Here is a 17158-nt window from a genome sequence, read left to right on the forward strand (position 1 = left end):
CCTCCCTTCTCCGTGACGTTTCGGACGTTTTTCGTGAGTTTGAGACCACTTCGTTCTTGGTCGTTGAGGCCTCGGTTCATCCCGATAAGGGAAAAAATCACGACGACGTTCCGGCGAATCCAACTGCCAACGAGTTGCGAATGCGGTCTTCGCCTCGATGGCCCGGTGGAGTCGACGCGAGCCGCCCAAAATAGTGGAGGCTCCCCTTCATCAAGGCTACGCTCGTACTTGCCGATCCAAAACTGCTCAATCTCGTTGAGCGGTTGCTCAGCGATGTAGGCTCTCCAAAATTCCCTAGCCGGTCTAGGCATGATAGAGCAAGACGGGCATCCCTCGACCACGTGAACAAAGCAGAGGCGGTCCTCATTCCAGGCATTTTCACACACTTTGTCGCGTAAGGCGCTTAGGGAATAATCAGCGCGAAGATCCTCCCTGTCGACCAGCCAACCGACTAGCTGCGACCCGGTTCCATCGCCGGATGAAGGCACATTACGACGTTTAAAGCGCATCATGTCCGAGGCGTCAATTTTCTTTCCACGCAGGCTGCGGAAGCGCCGGTAATGATCTCGCATGGTGTCAGGAAGGTCCGGAGTATCCGTTCCGGACAAGTCAAACAGCGCGCACGGCCGAATGTAGGCGTCCATTATGTGAGCGTATGTGCTGCCTCTGATATTTCTCTGTAGCGCTCCGTGGTTGCTTTCACCACGTCCCGCCATTTATTCTTGCGTGCCTGTGTCTTTGTCGTCTCGAGATATTTCCTGTGATCGCTCACGGTTGGTGAGTGCTGTGTTAAGAGGGGGGGTGATGTAATGGGCCATTCCTGTCACATAATACTAAGTATTACATACATGTTACGTAAGTAGGGTGCTATACCCGAATTGGTGGGTGTAGCACGTCGCATGTTTCTTTGTTCTTTGTTATTAATGGGGAATCAGACCCACTATTAGCCAGTAAGATGTCATCACGTAGATGGAAGACTTCCATGAGGTCGGGAAGTCTTTTCAAACTTAGGGTTTTCGGAGTTAAATTTTACATATATTACGGACTTACTTAACGCTTTCTCACAAGCCAGGTATTGTCGTTATAAGCCCGATACACCGCATTTGCGTACAAGAAGCGTACTTAGCTTGCAGCAAATATGCACCTCTTAATAATTGCATACAACCTATGTTACGCATATGTATAGGAACCTTTCGGACTTAAGAACGATGTACTTAAACGACTGACTTTCCGTTCATGGCTCGGCTATGAACGAAGAACTCATCAAAAAACCTCGGTGCGAAATTTCGTACTGATCTCAACAGATTAATCACACATATGTTGAATGTTGCAGGGGCATTGCTAAGCTCTTGTGGCATTGCTAGCCACTTTCTTATCCTATTCACGCATGAGGGTCTGATAGCATCCATCCTTCAGCTCGATGTACAAAAATGTGGCACTCTTTGACATACCATCAATTGTTACGTCCATTCTCGGTATCGGTGTTTGATCGTCAATTAAACTTTAATCAATGAATCAACAGAAATGTTGTGTTGTTGCTACAAATTTATTGTACACGTTAATTGTAACGGGGCGCTTTCACTAGTACTGGCAAGTACTATTTACCTTTACACTGATTACAGTGTAGGTGAGGTGCCTCGAAACTTCACGTACACAAGGGTACAGAGGAAGGTTTCTATCAAGCTACGAGGACTTAGCTTTAAGGGTCTAGACTAAGGCTTTATGTTAGAGAATAATTATTACTGTATTAATATATTAAGCTCCTACGTAACGATCTTCTATCTACTACTGACTTAGTTATATCAATAACAAACTGAGCATGGCGCCTAGTTGCGCGCCGCACAATCGTGTCTTGTGAGGATTGGCGGGGTTGATTTAAACTTAGATCAACAATTAATAGAACAAATTATTTACTGCGATATTATTAAATTTGTTAATATTGCATTTATTAAGTCAAATAATTAATAACGATGAATATAAACTTCCTTGCTAATTTCCTGTCATAGAACATAATATTAATTAATACTCTTTAAGGAAATAGTGCTTATATAACGGGACCCCGTTTCATAATTTCCCCCTAACCAACACTATAGTGACTGATGTGGGATGACAGAAACTACCATTATGCCTTTCCCTGTGATTTTTAATTATTGGATTTTATAAAAATTCTAATTTGACTGCATTATTGATTTTGTTCAGAAGTCAGTATGGCGACAAATAAGTCTGCGCACGTAGCCCGTGAGACCGCAAAGCAGGCAGCTGCAGGATCAGTGCAGCTGGTGGTGATGCAAATATTTTAGTGAACGCTAATGCGTCTACTGTGGGGAATATTTTACACCTCCTTTCCCATTGGAGGTGACTGGAATATGTCATCTGTTGATTTCATCGCATGTGACGGTGACAAGTCACCTGCTACACCAATTTTAGGTGACTGGTCCACGTCACTGTCATCGCCCGACTCCGTTAAAATTATGGGCTCTAACGTGACAACTAAGGAGTTGATGACGAGGTTGTTCGACTCGTCTGATCTCTTTGGTGGCGATTCATCTGATGATGACTTCATGGGCTACGATCACCGTGGTGACATTAGTATGCGTCACCAGGAACAAAGTGATCGTGCAGGAAAGAATGCTCCTGCTGGTGCTTTTTTGCATAATTAGCAAATGAGTGATTCTAAGGATCGCTTCGAGATCTGTGTTACTGTTAACAGGAGAGGAATCGCAATACGTTGCGGCTCGCTCCCGGAATAAAGCCTTGGTTGCCCTCTAAGGGTTTAAGAAGCTCGTTGGTTTGGCATGACTGACGATCGACACCATATTCCGTTATTCAACTCATCCAGGCTTCACAAGCCTGGTAAGGATAAATGGAACTCTTCATCGATGCCTTTTTGGGTACACCTGTAAGCGGGTAAACGATGTAAACCTTTGTTCCAAGTATGGACAGCATTTGTCAGAATGTGCAAAGCATGGGCCGCGAGGCCTGGCTTGACAAAATAATGAATGGTTCGAAAAACGGACCGTAGTCAGTGCACGCTATAAGTTGCACCATTTGTTTAAGGAGGCAGGTTACCTTGCCTCTCAAGGGAGGAATTATGTCCATGCCGTTAGAAGGGCGCAGGTCATGCCCAAAAAGAGGCATACTCTCTTGAAGACCCTCATTCGAGGCCGCTCATCTCTTGTGAGATGCGCGAAGGATTGAGTATTTCCAATCCTTTTATGAGCGCGGGATGTGCTCGTTCTTTTAAGGATCCTCGTCGAGGATGACGGGTCTCGTCATACTGTCGCACGAGACCCGGAAAGTCTATAATGAGTAGGGAACGAGGTTAATCCCGACTCTCATGCGAGGGTGGATATCCTCACAAACGAACGAGATAACTTCTTTTACCTCGCCGTGGTTGGAGAGGCGTTAAACAAGAAAACGTTTCACACAACTCGAATCCGACAATAGATGTGGAGGGGGAGAAAAATCGGCTTTGCCTCGTTGGACGAACCCGAATTAACATCGTTATTTGGATCACACCATTCACTATTTAAGGGACGACATTGATCACGAGCGATCCCGTCGCCGCGAATTCGCGATGACCATTAACAATATATCTCGTGACCAGTTTAGAGATTGTGCGCAGGTTGCGACTGATCAACTGTGCGAACGAAAATACACATCAGTCTTTTCAAAACGAGCTGGTGGCGGCAGGATGCATACGCGTCCTACGAGGCAGCTCGATCGTGAACGCATTGCCTTGGCGATGTAGTACACGAAACGGGCCGATATACCTGAACAGTAATTTACTGCTGTCTACATTTTCACTACATGTTTTGGTAGGTTTACCGTAAACAATAGGTCTTCCATTTTTGTCAGAGTTTTTTTCTGTCGATCCTCCGCATCAGGATGAAAGCTTGTGCGAAACGGACAACTGATTCTCTAGATCCGCAAAGTATTTCTTCGAGGATACGGCTTGCACGCTCCGTCTGACCATCTGTTTCAGAATGATCAGAACTTGACATTTTCAACTGTGTTATAAGTGATTTGATCATAGTTTGCCAGAATTCCGCCGTGAATTTAGGGTATCGATCTGAGCTGCCGACACTCCGCCGGAACAGGCAGAGGTTGTAACAGAGCACGGGATGATGCACTGGGCTTCACCCGTTGAAAAATTTCGTAAGTTCGTATGTACTTGTGGACGAACTCATACTGGCGTGGTCAGTAGAAGTCGTGACTTATCGTGAGATAAGTCGTCTCACGTCCACGATGACCACTAATTGGGTCATTGTGGGACTCATACATGATGCGTTAATGCAAATTACTATGGGTGGGGATGAAGACACGAGGTGTGTCGCCAGTAATGGCTGCGTTATGCAGAAACCCATTGCGTGTTGTGTATCGTGGATTTATAATTAACTCATCAACCCTTTAAAAGCCTTATCGTCTTGATAAGCTCTTCTAACGTCATCGAGTAATGTTGACGACGGAACACTTATTGTTGCAACAGTGGACTGTTCATTTGCGCAGCCGCTCGAAATCGGACTGGCGCGAAAGGGCATCAGCGACGACGTTAAGTCGTTCTGGTTTGCACTTCACGGTAAAGTTAGACTCCGCGAAGAAAAACAACCATCTCGCCATTCTTTTTCGAGAGGTGCAACTGTTTACGGCCGTGCGTATAGACGCATGGTCCGTGGGAACTATGAGCAGTCTATCTCCCAGGAGATAGATCCCAACCTTAGCCAGCGCGTATTTCATGGAAAGGAGTTCCTTGTCATGCACTGAATAGTTACGTTCAGCTGGTTGAATATGACGCGATTGAAATAGACGACGCGCTCTACGCCATCTGTGTCATATTGCATTGACGCGCAGACATTTTCAATATCGCCGGAGTTACGGACCACATGAAATGGTCGGTCTTCGTCTGCAATCGCCAGGATTAGCGATTGCATCAAACTTTGCTTGTATTCTTAAAGGAACGCTGACAATTAGCGTTCCATGACCACTTTGCATTTTTTAACAACAGAAAAAAAGATGTACTGTCATTTCGGCGTAATTGCGTGAGTATACGCCGTGAGCCGAGATACTTTCGAGTCCCTTTACATCGACTGGCATAAGCCAATCGGTGATCGCCTTGAGCTTTCCGGATCCGAGCGTACACCGTTTTTAATCACGATGCACCCAAGAAATGGTATTGCGCTTGCAGCGAATATACACTTCTTGAGATTTGCATACACCTTGTGTTTACGCATAAGTACGATGTCTTTCAACGTCCGACTTTCCATTCATGGCTCCGCTATAAACGAAGACATAATCACAATGACTCGGTGCGAAATCTCGCACCGATCCCTGTGGCATGACTAGCCACTTCCATAGCATACCCCTTGTAGTGCTTACTACTGGAAACGGGATAGCCTGTTCACGTATGAGGATCTGATAGAATTAATTTATCAGATCCATTGACGAGAAGATAGTAACTTTGACATATCCGTCGATGTTTATGTCTTTTCGTGGTATCGGCTTTGAGCCGGTACCGTTGCAGCGGTTCATATTTTGAATGCATGTACGATACGCCATGCTTATGTTGCTTTACGCACACAGAAGGTCGGAGAGCTATGAGGGGAAGTTGATTCCGTCATATGCCCGCTGCTAAGCGATCGGCAACAAATTTGTCGATGTCCAATACTTGTTCTCGTTAATGGGCATTGCTTCATTCTACAGATTTCGTACGTGAACAGGTCCATTTCGTGTCGTGTGCCTTTATGGTTGTGCTATTGGCGTGGTAGTGATTCGACAGGGATCGTTGAATTTCTTTTCGATCGTTGTATTATGTGTTTGTTCATTGAGTGCCATGATTGGGAAGTCGACGTTGAATGGCGTCTTCTCATCCGGGAACTTCTTTCATTTATGCGTTACTGAAGGTGTGTCTGTTCTCAAGAAGTGTATTTTCGCTGCAATCGCAATACTGTTTCTTGGGTGTACGCAGATCTGCTTGACTTTGCCACTACGCACATCACGCAAGAACCGTTTCGGTTCAAGTGTTGGCGATTGAGTTCTCTCCGAAGTTAATTTCAAAGGCGCTATTAGATCAAGTGTATAAGCGGTTACACCTGATCCATTGTTTACTAAGACATGTATTGTCTTTGTTTCCTCTTTGGAACTTATCCTCAAAGGTACCTGGAAACCATTGACCACAGGTTACTGGGGACTTATCCCACAGATTTTATCTAGGGAGTATCCTCCCCAACTGCCTCTAGCAGTCGTCGCGCTACCACAGTGAGATCTTCTAAGATCGACTCTCCAGTCGATCTAGGACATTCGTACTGCCTCTTTTAGACAAGCGTTTCAAATTTTCTTGGATGTTGCTTTCCAAGCAACCATCATTGATTCGTACCACTCGACTTATTCAAGTGGTCGAGCATCGACGCTGCCTGTGCTTGAAGACGCCGTCGGGATTTAACTTTACAGTAATGGGTACTCACATTGAGGTCTTGTGCAGTCGTGCAAATGACCAACCGCCATCGTACTCACTCGTAGGACATCCACACGCTTGCGGACACACAAAATTTCATCAGTTGGCCATCTGATGAACAGGAGACAGGCATCGTCACGGCTTGATGCTGCCAATTTATACATGGCTCGTACTTTCTGAGCCATGGTAATCCAAGGATGAGATCAAATTTGTCAACTAAATCTAGTACGATGAAATCACCATCGTATGATTTCTCCTTAAATAATCATCGTACAATTTACCCTTTAATGTGCATTGGAAACCAACTACACGTTTCTTTACAGTTAGAGATGCGACTGTTGCTAAGCGCACTGTCATCCTCGTTAGAGGGAAATCTTGCTCAACTAACTTGTGTCTGCGATCCTCTAGCGATTGGCGTCGAATAAAATTGTTCGACGCCCCATAATCGACTAGAGACTTTAGTAACAATTTATTTGCCTCTATTTTTCAGGGTGATGAGGTTAACCTCATTATTTGAGGCAATAGCACACAATGTTTGTGTGTGAGGAGTAACTTTCATCAAAAGGCCTGCAATTTTTTCTGACGATCCTCGCCGTTAGAATTTCGCAACAGCGTCGGATCCGCGTCCTCCGCAGTTCCTAGCAGGAGGTCAATCGTTTCGCTCAGTGCTTCTAGGCATTGGGCGTGGGGCAGCCGTTATTTTACAACGGTTGCATTTTGCAATAGTTTGTAACTTGAAGAGCAATGTTTCTCGCTCTCTATATACGAGAGATCCATGGGTTCAGGACCTCCGTTATCTTGTCGCCTCGGTGGACGATATGCGCCCGAGTGGACGGAAGCCTGTTTCAGGCTAATATCCTCCTGTTTCGCGATAAAGATCGATTGGTCTAGCGACTCTAGCTCTAGTCGGAACAGGTGAGTCTTAACAGGTCCGTCTGCAAGACTTAATAGACACAGTAGCCTGTATTTGTTCATTAATTGGATGAATCACGATACAACTGACCAGATATCGTGAATGCTGGGCATAAGTGTGAAGGTCACGCTTGCCCTGCTTCAAATTGAGGAGCTCGGCGGAGCCCTCAATTCGGCACGTGTCGGCTCAATTGTTTGCCTAAGCCGGGTCTTAAAGACCTCATCCGACCCAAAAAAACAATGGGTCGTGAAGCTTGAGCCCCAAGGCCAAGATTTGGCACGTCAGGCTAGGTTGGACATGCCAATTTTCACTTTCGTTCTATCAGCACTGTTACGGCGAGCTTCTATGGCGTCATCTAGTTCGACGAGCCATCTTAAAAAGGGTCGCCTTCGACTGTATTGAACTTAAAGATTTCGATCTTTAAGCTTTTACGCGTCGGCCCTTTAGCAGCATGTACATGCTGCTGTCTTAACAGTTCCAATTGATGAGCACCCTGTTCTCTTAACACCTCCGCAAGTTGAGATCTTTGCTGGTGAAACAAGGCTTCTTTCTTACGGGCCCCGTCGAGTTCGTGCTGTATAAACTCGGCTATGGCCGCATGCTGTTCATCTCTTCCTAGAGTATACAGCATGGCGCCAAAGGCTGGTCCGCCTACGAGCGAACTCATTCGTTCGGTCGCTTCCATTCAAGGTCACTCAAATGAGTAAACCTTTCACGCGTTGCGTGATAGCCTTCTTGAGGGGCTGGAAAGCTCACTCCTTCTTCATCCAACATGTCCATGTAAGGGTTTCGACTAAGGCTTTCGAATAGAGTAAAAGTAAAATGGTATAAAAATATCAAGCTCCTACGTAACGATATTCTATCTACTACTGACTCAATTATAATAATAACAAACTATGAATGGCGCCTCCTTGTGCACCGCACAATCGTGTCTTGTGACGATTGGAGGGGTTGACATAAACTTAAATTAACCAATCAATAGAACTAATGTTTTATTGCGTCAAAAGTAACAAATTTGGTAATATTGGAACTTTTGAGTCAAACAATTATGAAAGATAATTATATGTACTCTTTGTTTAATTCCTTTCAGTACATAATATTTTAATTATTACTTTTGTGGCAAATAATACTAATGTAACGGCACACCCTGTTACCGTAGTAGGGGAAGTATTAGGTAAAAATTATTATGTGATAATAATTATATATTTCTCGACTATTTTCTGCTTAAGAAAACAATGATTGTATTCCTCTTCAAGGACATAATATTCATGTCGTTACATAGGTTTATGAATTAGTGAGGTTTAAGTCTGTAATCGAGTCTATAATGCAAACAATTTCTTTTCGGTTTGAAAGTTTTTAAAAAGTTACCAAATAAACGATGATCCAGCCGACGACACTGTCACTTCAAGAGAAGCAGCGCGGTAAGTCGTGTTCGCAATGCCATCTTCTTTTCTCTTGCAATTCATGTATCTGTTGTCCTTGCGATTCTCTTTAGAGAATTTGCTGCGCATGCTGGACTTTAATTCCGAGAGCGCCAATAGCTTCACGGAGGCTTCTCCGAGCTCTGTGTACGATAACGTTTAAGACGAATGGGGCGCTCAATTAATGCGTATGTCAACTTTATAATTGTCATGTTGTACAGCGAATGCTGGGGCGATCAATGGAAAGTCCTTATTTACGATCGGTTTTGCCGCGATATCATCTCCCCCATTTTAAAGCTGCACGAACTACGCAAAAAGGGAGTGACGCTACATATGCTGCTAGATACAGAGCGTGATGCAATTCCAGATGTCCCAGCCATTTACTTTGTCGAGCCCACTGAGAAGAACTTGGAGCGCATTGTGTCGGATTGTTCCAAGGAGCTTTATAGCTCAGTTCATCTTAACTTCGCTTATCCGTTAAATCGTGAAATGCTTGACTTTTTAGCTCACGCGTCGGTGAACGCGGGTTGTACCAGTATGGTATGCCTTTTAAAATGTTTGTGCTTAGGAGTGTAGCGTACTTACGAATCGTCTGGTGTAGATTTCTAAGGTTTACGACCAGTTTACGAATTTTGTGTCGTTGGAACCAAGTCTTTTTTCTTTAAATCTCCCTGCGAGCTACCAAGCGTACAATGATCCAAATGTGGCCGACGTACAGATAGAGCAGTCAATGAATGCCATTGCCACGGGATTATTGTCCATGCTTGTTACTATGGGAAGTGTACCCGTAATTCGATCTCCAAGTACCGATGGACCATCAAGAATGGTAGCAGAGCGACTCAGCAGTACGATACGAGAGCATTTGGTACATTCAGTTGCATTATTTACAAGTCCTTGATCGATAAAATTTCTACTATCCTTTATTGATTAAATTGCTATTGTCCGCAGAATTCAAGAAGTGGTGTATTTAATGAGAGCTTGTTTAGCTTTCAGGTATTAGATGGAAGCGTGTTGTCGCTGTAAATTGTTACTAATTGTAGTTTCAACATTATCGATGGGTATCTGTAATCTAGCGGCCGTTGTTAATCATTATGGACCGCACGGAAGATATTGCAGCAAGTTTGTACCATCCCTCGACGTATCAAGCGCTTGTTGATGATGTTCTATCGATCGAAATGAATCGTGTGAAAGTGAGAGTGAAAGCAGCAGATGGAAACGAGGATGGAATGGATGGCCGGACCGTGGAGCGCACGTATGACCTTGACGTGACGACTGATAATTTTTTTAAAATGCATGCTGGAAGCTTATTTCCTGACGCTATTGATGCGAACGAAGAAGAAATGAAACAAGTTTCGAGGAAAGAGGAACAGATTCGAGCACAGACTGGGGGTAACGATGCCCTGATGAATGGAACAAAAGATCTTGTTGCGGCTGTGGACACTCTTCCCGCTCTTGTGGAGAAAAAAATGATGCTCGAAGTACACACAAATATATTTCATGCAGCGTTTGAATGTGTGACGAAGCGCCAGATTCCATCGTATTCTATGGTGGAGCAGAAGCTTATCGATGGATTGCACGTTGATAAGGCTGAAGTATTACAGCTACTATCAAATACTGAAATGGGTACTTTGTCTGATAAAATGCGCTTGCTGATGATTTATTTCCTATCGAGCGGAGCCAGTGAAGCAGAAATCGCCGAATTTGAGACCGCTTACCAGCAATGCGCAGCAACTTTGGAGCAACCAGAGGCTCACATGCAGGCATGGAAATTTCTTCGAAAGCACTCGGCTTTTCAGCGACGAACTAGTGTTGGCGCTACTTTACAGACCGAGAGTGGCGCTGCGCCTGATAGCGGTGTCAATATGAACAAGTTTAAGGGTCTTGCACAAGGTTTCTTGGCTCAAGCTGCGGCAAGCTTTAAGAACTTTTTACCTGAGAACAAGAAGTTGCACGTTACGCGTGTCACGGATGCTATCTGCGAAATGAAGCCAAACACTGAGGATGAAAGCTTCTTATATTTGGATCCGAAGGTATTCATTTCGTGTGTAAGAGTTGATAATTTGACTCACAAAAGTATGTTTAACGTTTCTTCTGGCAGATTAAGGCCAACGGTGACGTACCCCGACAGCGGTCACCTTTTCGTGAGGTCATTGTTTTCATGATTGGTGGTGGGAATTACAACGAATACCATAACTTGATGGCGTATGCTAAGGGGCAACAGCCTCCGCGACAAATCTGGTATGGCTGTACGGAGCTACTGAATCCAGAAGCGTTTTTGCACCAGCTTGGCTCCATTGGCACGTAGCACTTTTGAGGCCTACAGGCTCGAGTCATGTTTCAAGGATTCGAAGCTGCGAATTTACTTTAGCTACTACAGCTGATCATCACGTTTCAATGAGTTTGGGATTTACAGAATAATTTGCCTTTCGAGATAATTGAAAAATTGACACCGTTCTTGACACCTACTGCAGCAATCCATCGTCTTTTGTCGGTGATGTCTCCTACAATTCGTCAGAAGTGGTTTATTTCTGTAATGGGGCACGTGGTAATAAACCCTTTTATCCTCTTCTAAATTAGTTGATTACTTAAATCCCATTTATCATGGGTAACAAATACGGTCGCCGCCCGATATAAATCTGGCGGCCTAAATCTATTTTAAATTATTCAGGGTGAGGATTTAGATTAAATAATTAAATAAAGAGCAGTTTCCCTTTAGATCATAAAGCGTTAAGTGCCTTCCTAAGGCTTGCGGATTGATCTGTAAGAGATAGAAGCCTTTCTAAGGTATATCCTCTTGGGCACTAATTGTGACTTGGTTCGACGAACCCCTGAATCCCTTGAACTAGTATTCCTTAAGCTTTAATTGCTTATACGACTCCCTGCATTGTTAAACCCATTAGTTCAATAAAACCGAGTGACTTCCTGAGTATAAAAGTTTTCCTCTGACTTTAGGAGCGAGGTAGCTCCGCTACACCTGGTAGCATTCGTAGTCAATCTACGCTTGAGTCTTTACAAGACTAAATCCTCCCGAAAATGAAAAAGATTCCAGAACTGTCAGAAGCGCAACGCGCCGCTTATGACAAGCTCAAAACTTTATTTGGGCTTGAACACGTGGAATTTATCACCTAGCCTGCATGCGAAGACTTCCTGATCGGTCAGGTACAGGACCACTTAGCGGCATCTATGCCAACCCGGTACATCTCTGAACCTGACTCAGAGCCGAGGGCTCGCCCAATAACTGTAAATGTGAAGATATTTGAGGGAACAGTGGGAGAAAATCTCCCTTTTTATATTAAGCAGATGGAATTGTCCATTGATAACGCCTTGTTCTTAACAGAACGGCAAAAGGTGGCTATGGCCATTTCCAAACTTGGAGGAAGAGCCATAAAGTGGGCACTATCGTGCAGAACCTTCATAAACGACGCTTTTCCCTCATGGGATTCGCTGAAGCAGCAGATGACTAGCATGTTTGCACCGCCTGATCAGGCTTTTCGCATGCGAGCACGGCTCCTAGCGACTAGGCAGGGTAAACGAACCCTAGGGGACTTTGTCCATGAGTTTAGAACTCTCATTGCATCTATGCATCAAAACCCGGTGAAAGAAGCAATTTTCGTTACAATTTTTATGGGGGGGTCTCAATGAGGGCGTTGCCCGGACGGAATTATTCCTATCTCATCCTGCTACTTTCAAAGAGGCAGTTGCCATAGCGCTACGCAATGAGTTCGACTTTAAGTCTGCTTGCTTTAGCACACCTGTTTACCGAACAAGCTCTTTGAGCACATGGGTTTCGTCATATTAAGCGGAACTCATGGACCTAAGCCTCGTTGAGGAAGGAGAAGAGGCTCTTCAAGCTGTGGAACAGCATAAGACCATCCGTAGATGATATATGTGCGGAAGCACGAATCATTTCTGTCCGGCCTGGCCCCCACGAAATTCGTGTAAAACCAGAGATCTGGTACGGTGCGGAAAAAAATCGATACCCAGTAGGTGCGGAGCGCCCTACTGGGGAATACCTAGGCTCTGCTAAACCTCTAGGAGGTCAGAATAAATAGAACCTAGCCCCAATTAGCTGGTGCTTAATGGCACGGGCCGAGAGTACAAGCCTGGTTGGCTAGTCGCTCAAGTGACTGCAAAGGGCTTCGATAAACCGTGGTCAATTTTAATTGACTCAGGAGCGTCTTGCAATCATGCTCGACGCTTTTCCCTTGAATGAAGTCAAAAATACGTTGAGGCGCTTAAAGCACCTGAAGGTGATACAATCACTGTTCGCTTAGCGACTGGAACTCGTGTCACTGTTCTCAAAGTTCCATTGAACTTAGGTGCAAAGTTTCTGGACTTTGACAGTATGGAACGCTATCTCGTCTTTCATTTTGATTCGAGATATGATGCCATCCTTGGTATGGCCTGGCTAGAATACCATGAGCCATTGAACGATTGGAGGTCTAAGACCTTAGGCGCCACGCGCAATGTTCCTAGCAAAGTTTTGCAGAGTCATGAACCCACCTTTGCTAGGCAACAATAGCGCTATTGGCGCAGATTATTGAATGAGTCTGTCAGTGTTTTAGACATTGGAATGTCTGAGTTAAGACGCCCATGATTTTTTTCACACGCAAGCGGGCGAAATTGATTCGCTGCAACGCTATTTTTTCGGATCGGAATGCGGATGAACCCGTGATGTCAACTTTGATGAAGCAACGTTTGGATTTTCGATGGAAAAATCAAGCGAATTAGGAGCAAATTGGGCAAAATCTTGGGAATAGTCACCCCGGTGATCACAGCCTGCGGAAAGCTCGAAAAAGCACTAACCCACCTCATACCAGATCTCCAATGTTAAAAGCATTAATTCTGAGCCCGGCTCGGCAGAAAGAAGTGGAACGGCACGTACTCCGTCGAGTGACACTCTTTGTAATAACGATTCACTGAATGCTTAAAGCATTGTTGGCCTAAGGGCGAATCATCAAGGGTGCAATATCCTTGAGATTCGTGGAGTGGCACGTTTAAGTCCACCGAGTATAGTCGGCCGAGGTGGCATCATACTGAGTGTCAGTAGTGACATTGTTGGCGGTTCGCCAGGACCTCAAGGGTGCAACATCCTTGAGATGCGTAGAGTGGCACGCCTAAGTCCACCGAGTGTGGTCGGCCGAGGTGGCACCGAACTAAGTGTCAATAGTGACACTATTGGCGGTTCGCCAGGGCATTTTGGGTCAAACTCTCCTAATGCAGGTGAAGCGACACGTAAACGTTCGCTGGATAAGGAAGTTTAAGTAATATAGGCTGGAATATCCGGGAACGTTAATGTCCCGGCCTTTAAGAGGCGTATTGTCTCCGCTTCAAGACAGGATGGACACGAAGCGTTTATACCCTCACAAAGTGATACGAGTGAGCAATTACACACGCTTGTAAATGGTGTGACCGGTAACATTGAAGGGAAGTTTGCCTTGCGACAATCCCTTCGTTACATGCTCTTTTGGAGCTAGACGAAATAACATTGATGAGTGCGGCCGGGCCTTAAAGGCTGGCAACTTATCTGAGATGGTGGTCATTCGACCAAAAATTGAGTCAAACTCATCGTCACTTCTAGACGAAGCTGTCTGGATGACACAAAAGCTGCACTTAGTGCGCGAAATGGGTCATTTATCCTTAAATATCCTACGGATCCGTTTTATTCCTTGATTAAGGAATTCCAAGATGTGGTATGTAATAATTCACCATCTGTTTTACCTCCGGGTAGAGGTGTTTGTCATGAAATTTACTTGGTTCCGAAAACCAAATACTGTGTCACAAGACAATGGCCCTTACCAAGGGAGCAGTGTGACGTCATTGATGATTTCTTCCGTGCTAAGCACGAGGCTGGAATTGTACGAGAGGGCAAATCTCCTCATTCGACACCGACATTTTGTGTCAAAAAGCTAAATGGTAAATGGCGCATTGTACATGCTTATAAAATAAGCTTAATGCTGCCACTATATTAGCACAAACCCTCTTTCCCAGAAAGGATGTTCTTCAGAACAATATGGTGGGATGTGCAATGTACTGTGCACTTGACTTAGTCGACAGTTACTACCAACTGCTCATGCGAGCTAATGATATCCCGCTTACAGCGGATTGCACCTCAAGCGGTATGTTATGGGAGTGGTTGGTTATGTCACAAGGGCTTTCCAACGCCCCGGCTACATTTAATCGTCCAGTGACGCAACTTTTCGCCCTCACCGAGGTTATGCACGGACTTATTTCGATGACATTATTATCCATAGTCGTGCGGAGCAGGGTTGGTCGGATATGAAAAACCATTGTCTATTTGCGAGCAGTGCTCGAGTGTATGCGCACAAATAAATTGCATGCCAATGCATCTAAATGCATTTTTGGCGCAGACGAAATTCCTTTTTTGGGATGCTTCATTGGGAAGCGAGGCCTTAGAGCGGATCCCGCTAAGGTAAAAGCCATAGTGGGTTGGCCGGTGCCTAAAAACCAAAAGGATTTGCGTAAGTGGTTGGGTCTCACCAATATTTACACAAATATAGCGAAAGTTACGCTGATATGGCTAGGCCATTATCTTATCACGTTAAGAAGGGTACAGAATAGTGCTGGACTAGCACCGAACGTAATGCTTTTCGAGCAGTTAAGAATTGTCTTATCCATGCCCCGATTCTGGCACTGCCAAACCCAAATTGGCCTTTCAGTGTCGTCTGTGACGCATCAGATTTTGCCATTGGCAGTGCTCTGTTACAAATAGATGTTGATGGGCATGAACGTGTCAATGCGTTCGAGTCTAGACAGCTTAAAGCTGCGGAAAAGAACTACCCAGTTCATGACAAAGAATTACTTGCTACGAAGTATGCTCTCGTCAAATTCAGAGTTCATCTGCTCGGCTCTAAGCCATTTCTGTTATAAACAGCGTCATTACGCACGGATACTAAGTTGCACCATCTCTCACAGAGAATGGCCCGATGGCTATCCTTTTTCGCGGAATATTACTTTAAAGTGAAGTATAAGCCCGGCAAGCAGAATGCTTTGGCCGATGCGTTATCACGCAGGCCGGATTATGAGCTCTCTCATTCAACGACTATCGTGTCGCCTATTCCTGAATTAATCCGTTCGGCTTACGCCAAGGATGAACAGTGTGTAGCTCAGCTACGAGATCTAGCTCTAAAGAACTCTGATTCAGGTATTAGATTGCCGGCACGTTTGCGTGCAAGGTTACATCGATTTTCTTTTGATAGCGACCTGTTGCTTTATTGCACAGACACCGCGGACCCTCCGCGTGTCGTTGTTCCTCATGATGAGGATTTGAAGTACCGAATCCTCTATGAGGCACACGATACTATCTTTGGTGGTCATCTCGGTAGAGAAAGACCTACGGCTCTGTCAGCAAGATTTGTTGGTAACTCAAAATTTATAAATGGGTCAGCACATATGTGAGCACATGCGAAACTTGCCAACGGGTTAAACCTCGGCGCATGCTGCTGCCACTGGCGAGCCTCTCGTCCCCATTGGTTGCTGGGAGTCCATTAGTATGAATTTTGTTTTCGGTCTACCGAAAGATTTAGCCGGTAACTCCGGCATAGTGGTCTTTGTTGACCGATTGAGTAAAATAGCTCACTTGGCGGCCGTGCCGGATTCCATTGATGGTGAAGGTACAGCAAGACTGTTTATTGACCGCGTGTTTTGACAACACGGTTTGCCAGTGGTAATTGGCATTGATTGGGACCCCCTTTACACGGGTAAATTCTTGAAATCAATTTTCCGAGTGCTTGGCACCAGATTGGATATGTCCTGTGCGGACTATCCGCAGATCGATGGTCAAACTGAACGTGTCAATCGAGTCATTGAAGACGTTTTATGCGGTGTGTGTGCTCAGACATCAAAGCGCTGGAGCTTGCTCCCAGTGGTGGAGTTTGCGTTAAATAACGCTGTTCATGTCTCTACAGGCTATACTCCGTTCTATGTCAATGGTCTCACCCTCCCACGCGTTCCATGAACTATACCACTGCGTGGTTCAGGGCTTGGTGAGGGAGAATTAGCCGATAGGCTTGCTGATATTAGCCCTGTTGCCGTTCGGATGAGGGATACTTCATCGCCAGCTGCAGAGACACATAATGACTGTGTGGCTGGAGCAACTTTCGTCAATATATTTGCAAATTCTCTTGAGGTTAATGGATCAGTGGAGCGTTGTGCTCCTACTGACCCCGACCATTTTTTTCTGGCGGCCCGCCTCGCTATTGCGCTATTGCAACAACGTCGGACCCGCGACCGTTGCCCTTTTTGAGATTTGGTCCATAACTACGTTCAGTACCTGTCGGTACTGGGCGTGGGGCACTACGCTCATGAGCGCAGTGTCCTAACTTTTGACAGCGATTGCATTTCTGCATTCGC

General features: G+C 45.1%; 1 protein-coding gene across 1 annotated transcript; it reads left to right on the forward strand.

Annotated features, from left to right (window-relative positions):
- Positions 1-8742: 8742 nt before the first annotated feature.
- On the forward strand, positions 8743-11347 carry CCR75_004255 (uncharacterized protein; the record flags this gene model as incomplete). Its single annotated transcript, XM_067962341.1, has 7 exons — positions 8743-8785; positions 8860-8932; positions 9007-9325; positions 9387-9650; positions 9734-9778; positions 9859-10815; positions 10884-11347. The coding sequence occupies 7 exons, from the start codon at positions 8743-8745 to the stop codon at positions 11088-11090; spliced, it is 1908 nt and encodes a 635-aa protein (XP_067823144.1). The 3' UTR covers positions 11091-11347.
- Between the last annotated feature and the right edge of the window lie 5811 nt (positions 11348-17158).

Source organism: Bremia lactucae, linkage group LG1, assembly GCF_004359215.1.
Source record: "Bremia lactucae strain SF5 linkage group LG1, whole genome shotgun sequence".
NCBI lineage: Eukaryota > Oomycota > Peronosporomycetes > Peronosporales > Peronosporaceae > Bremia > Bremia lactucae.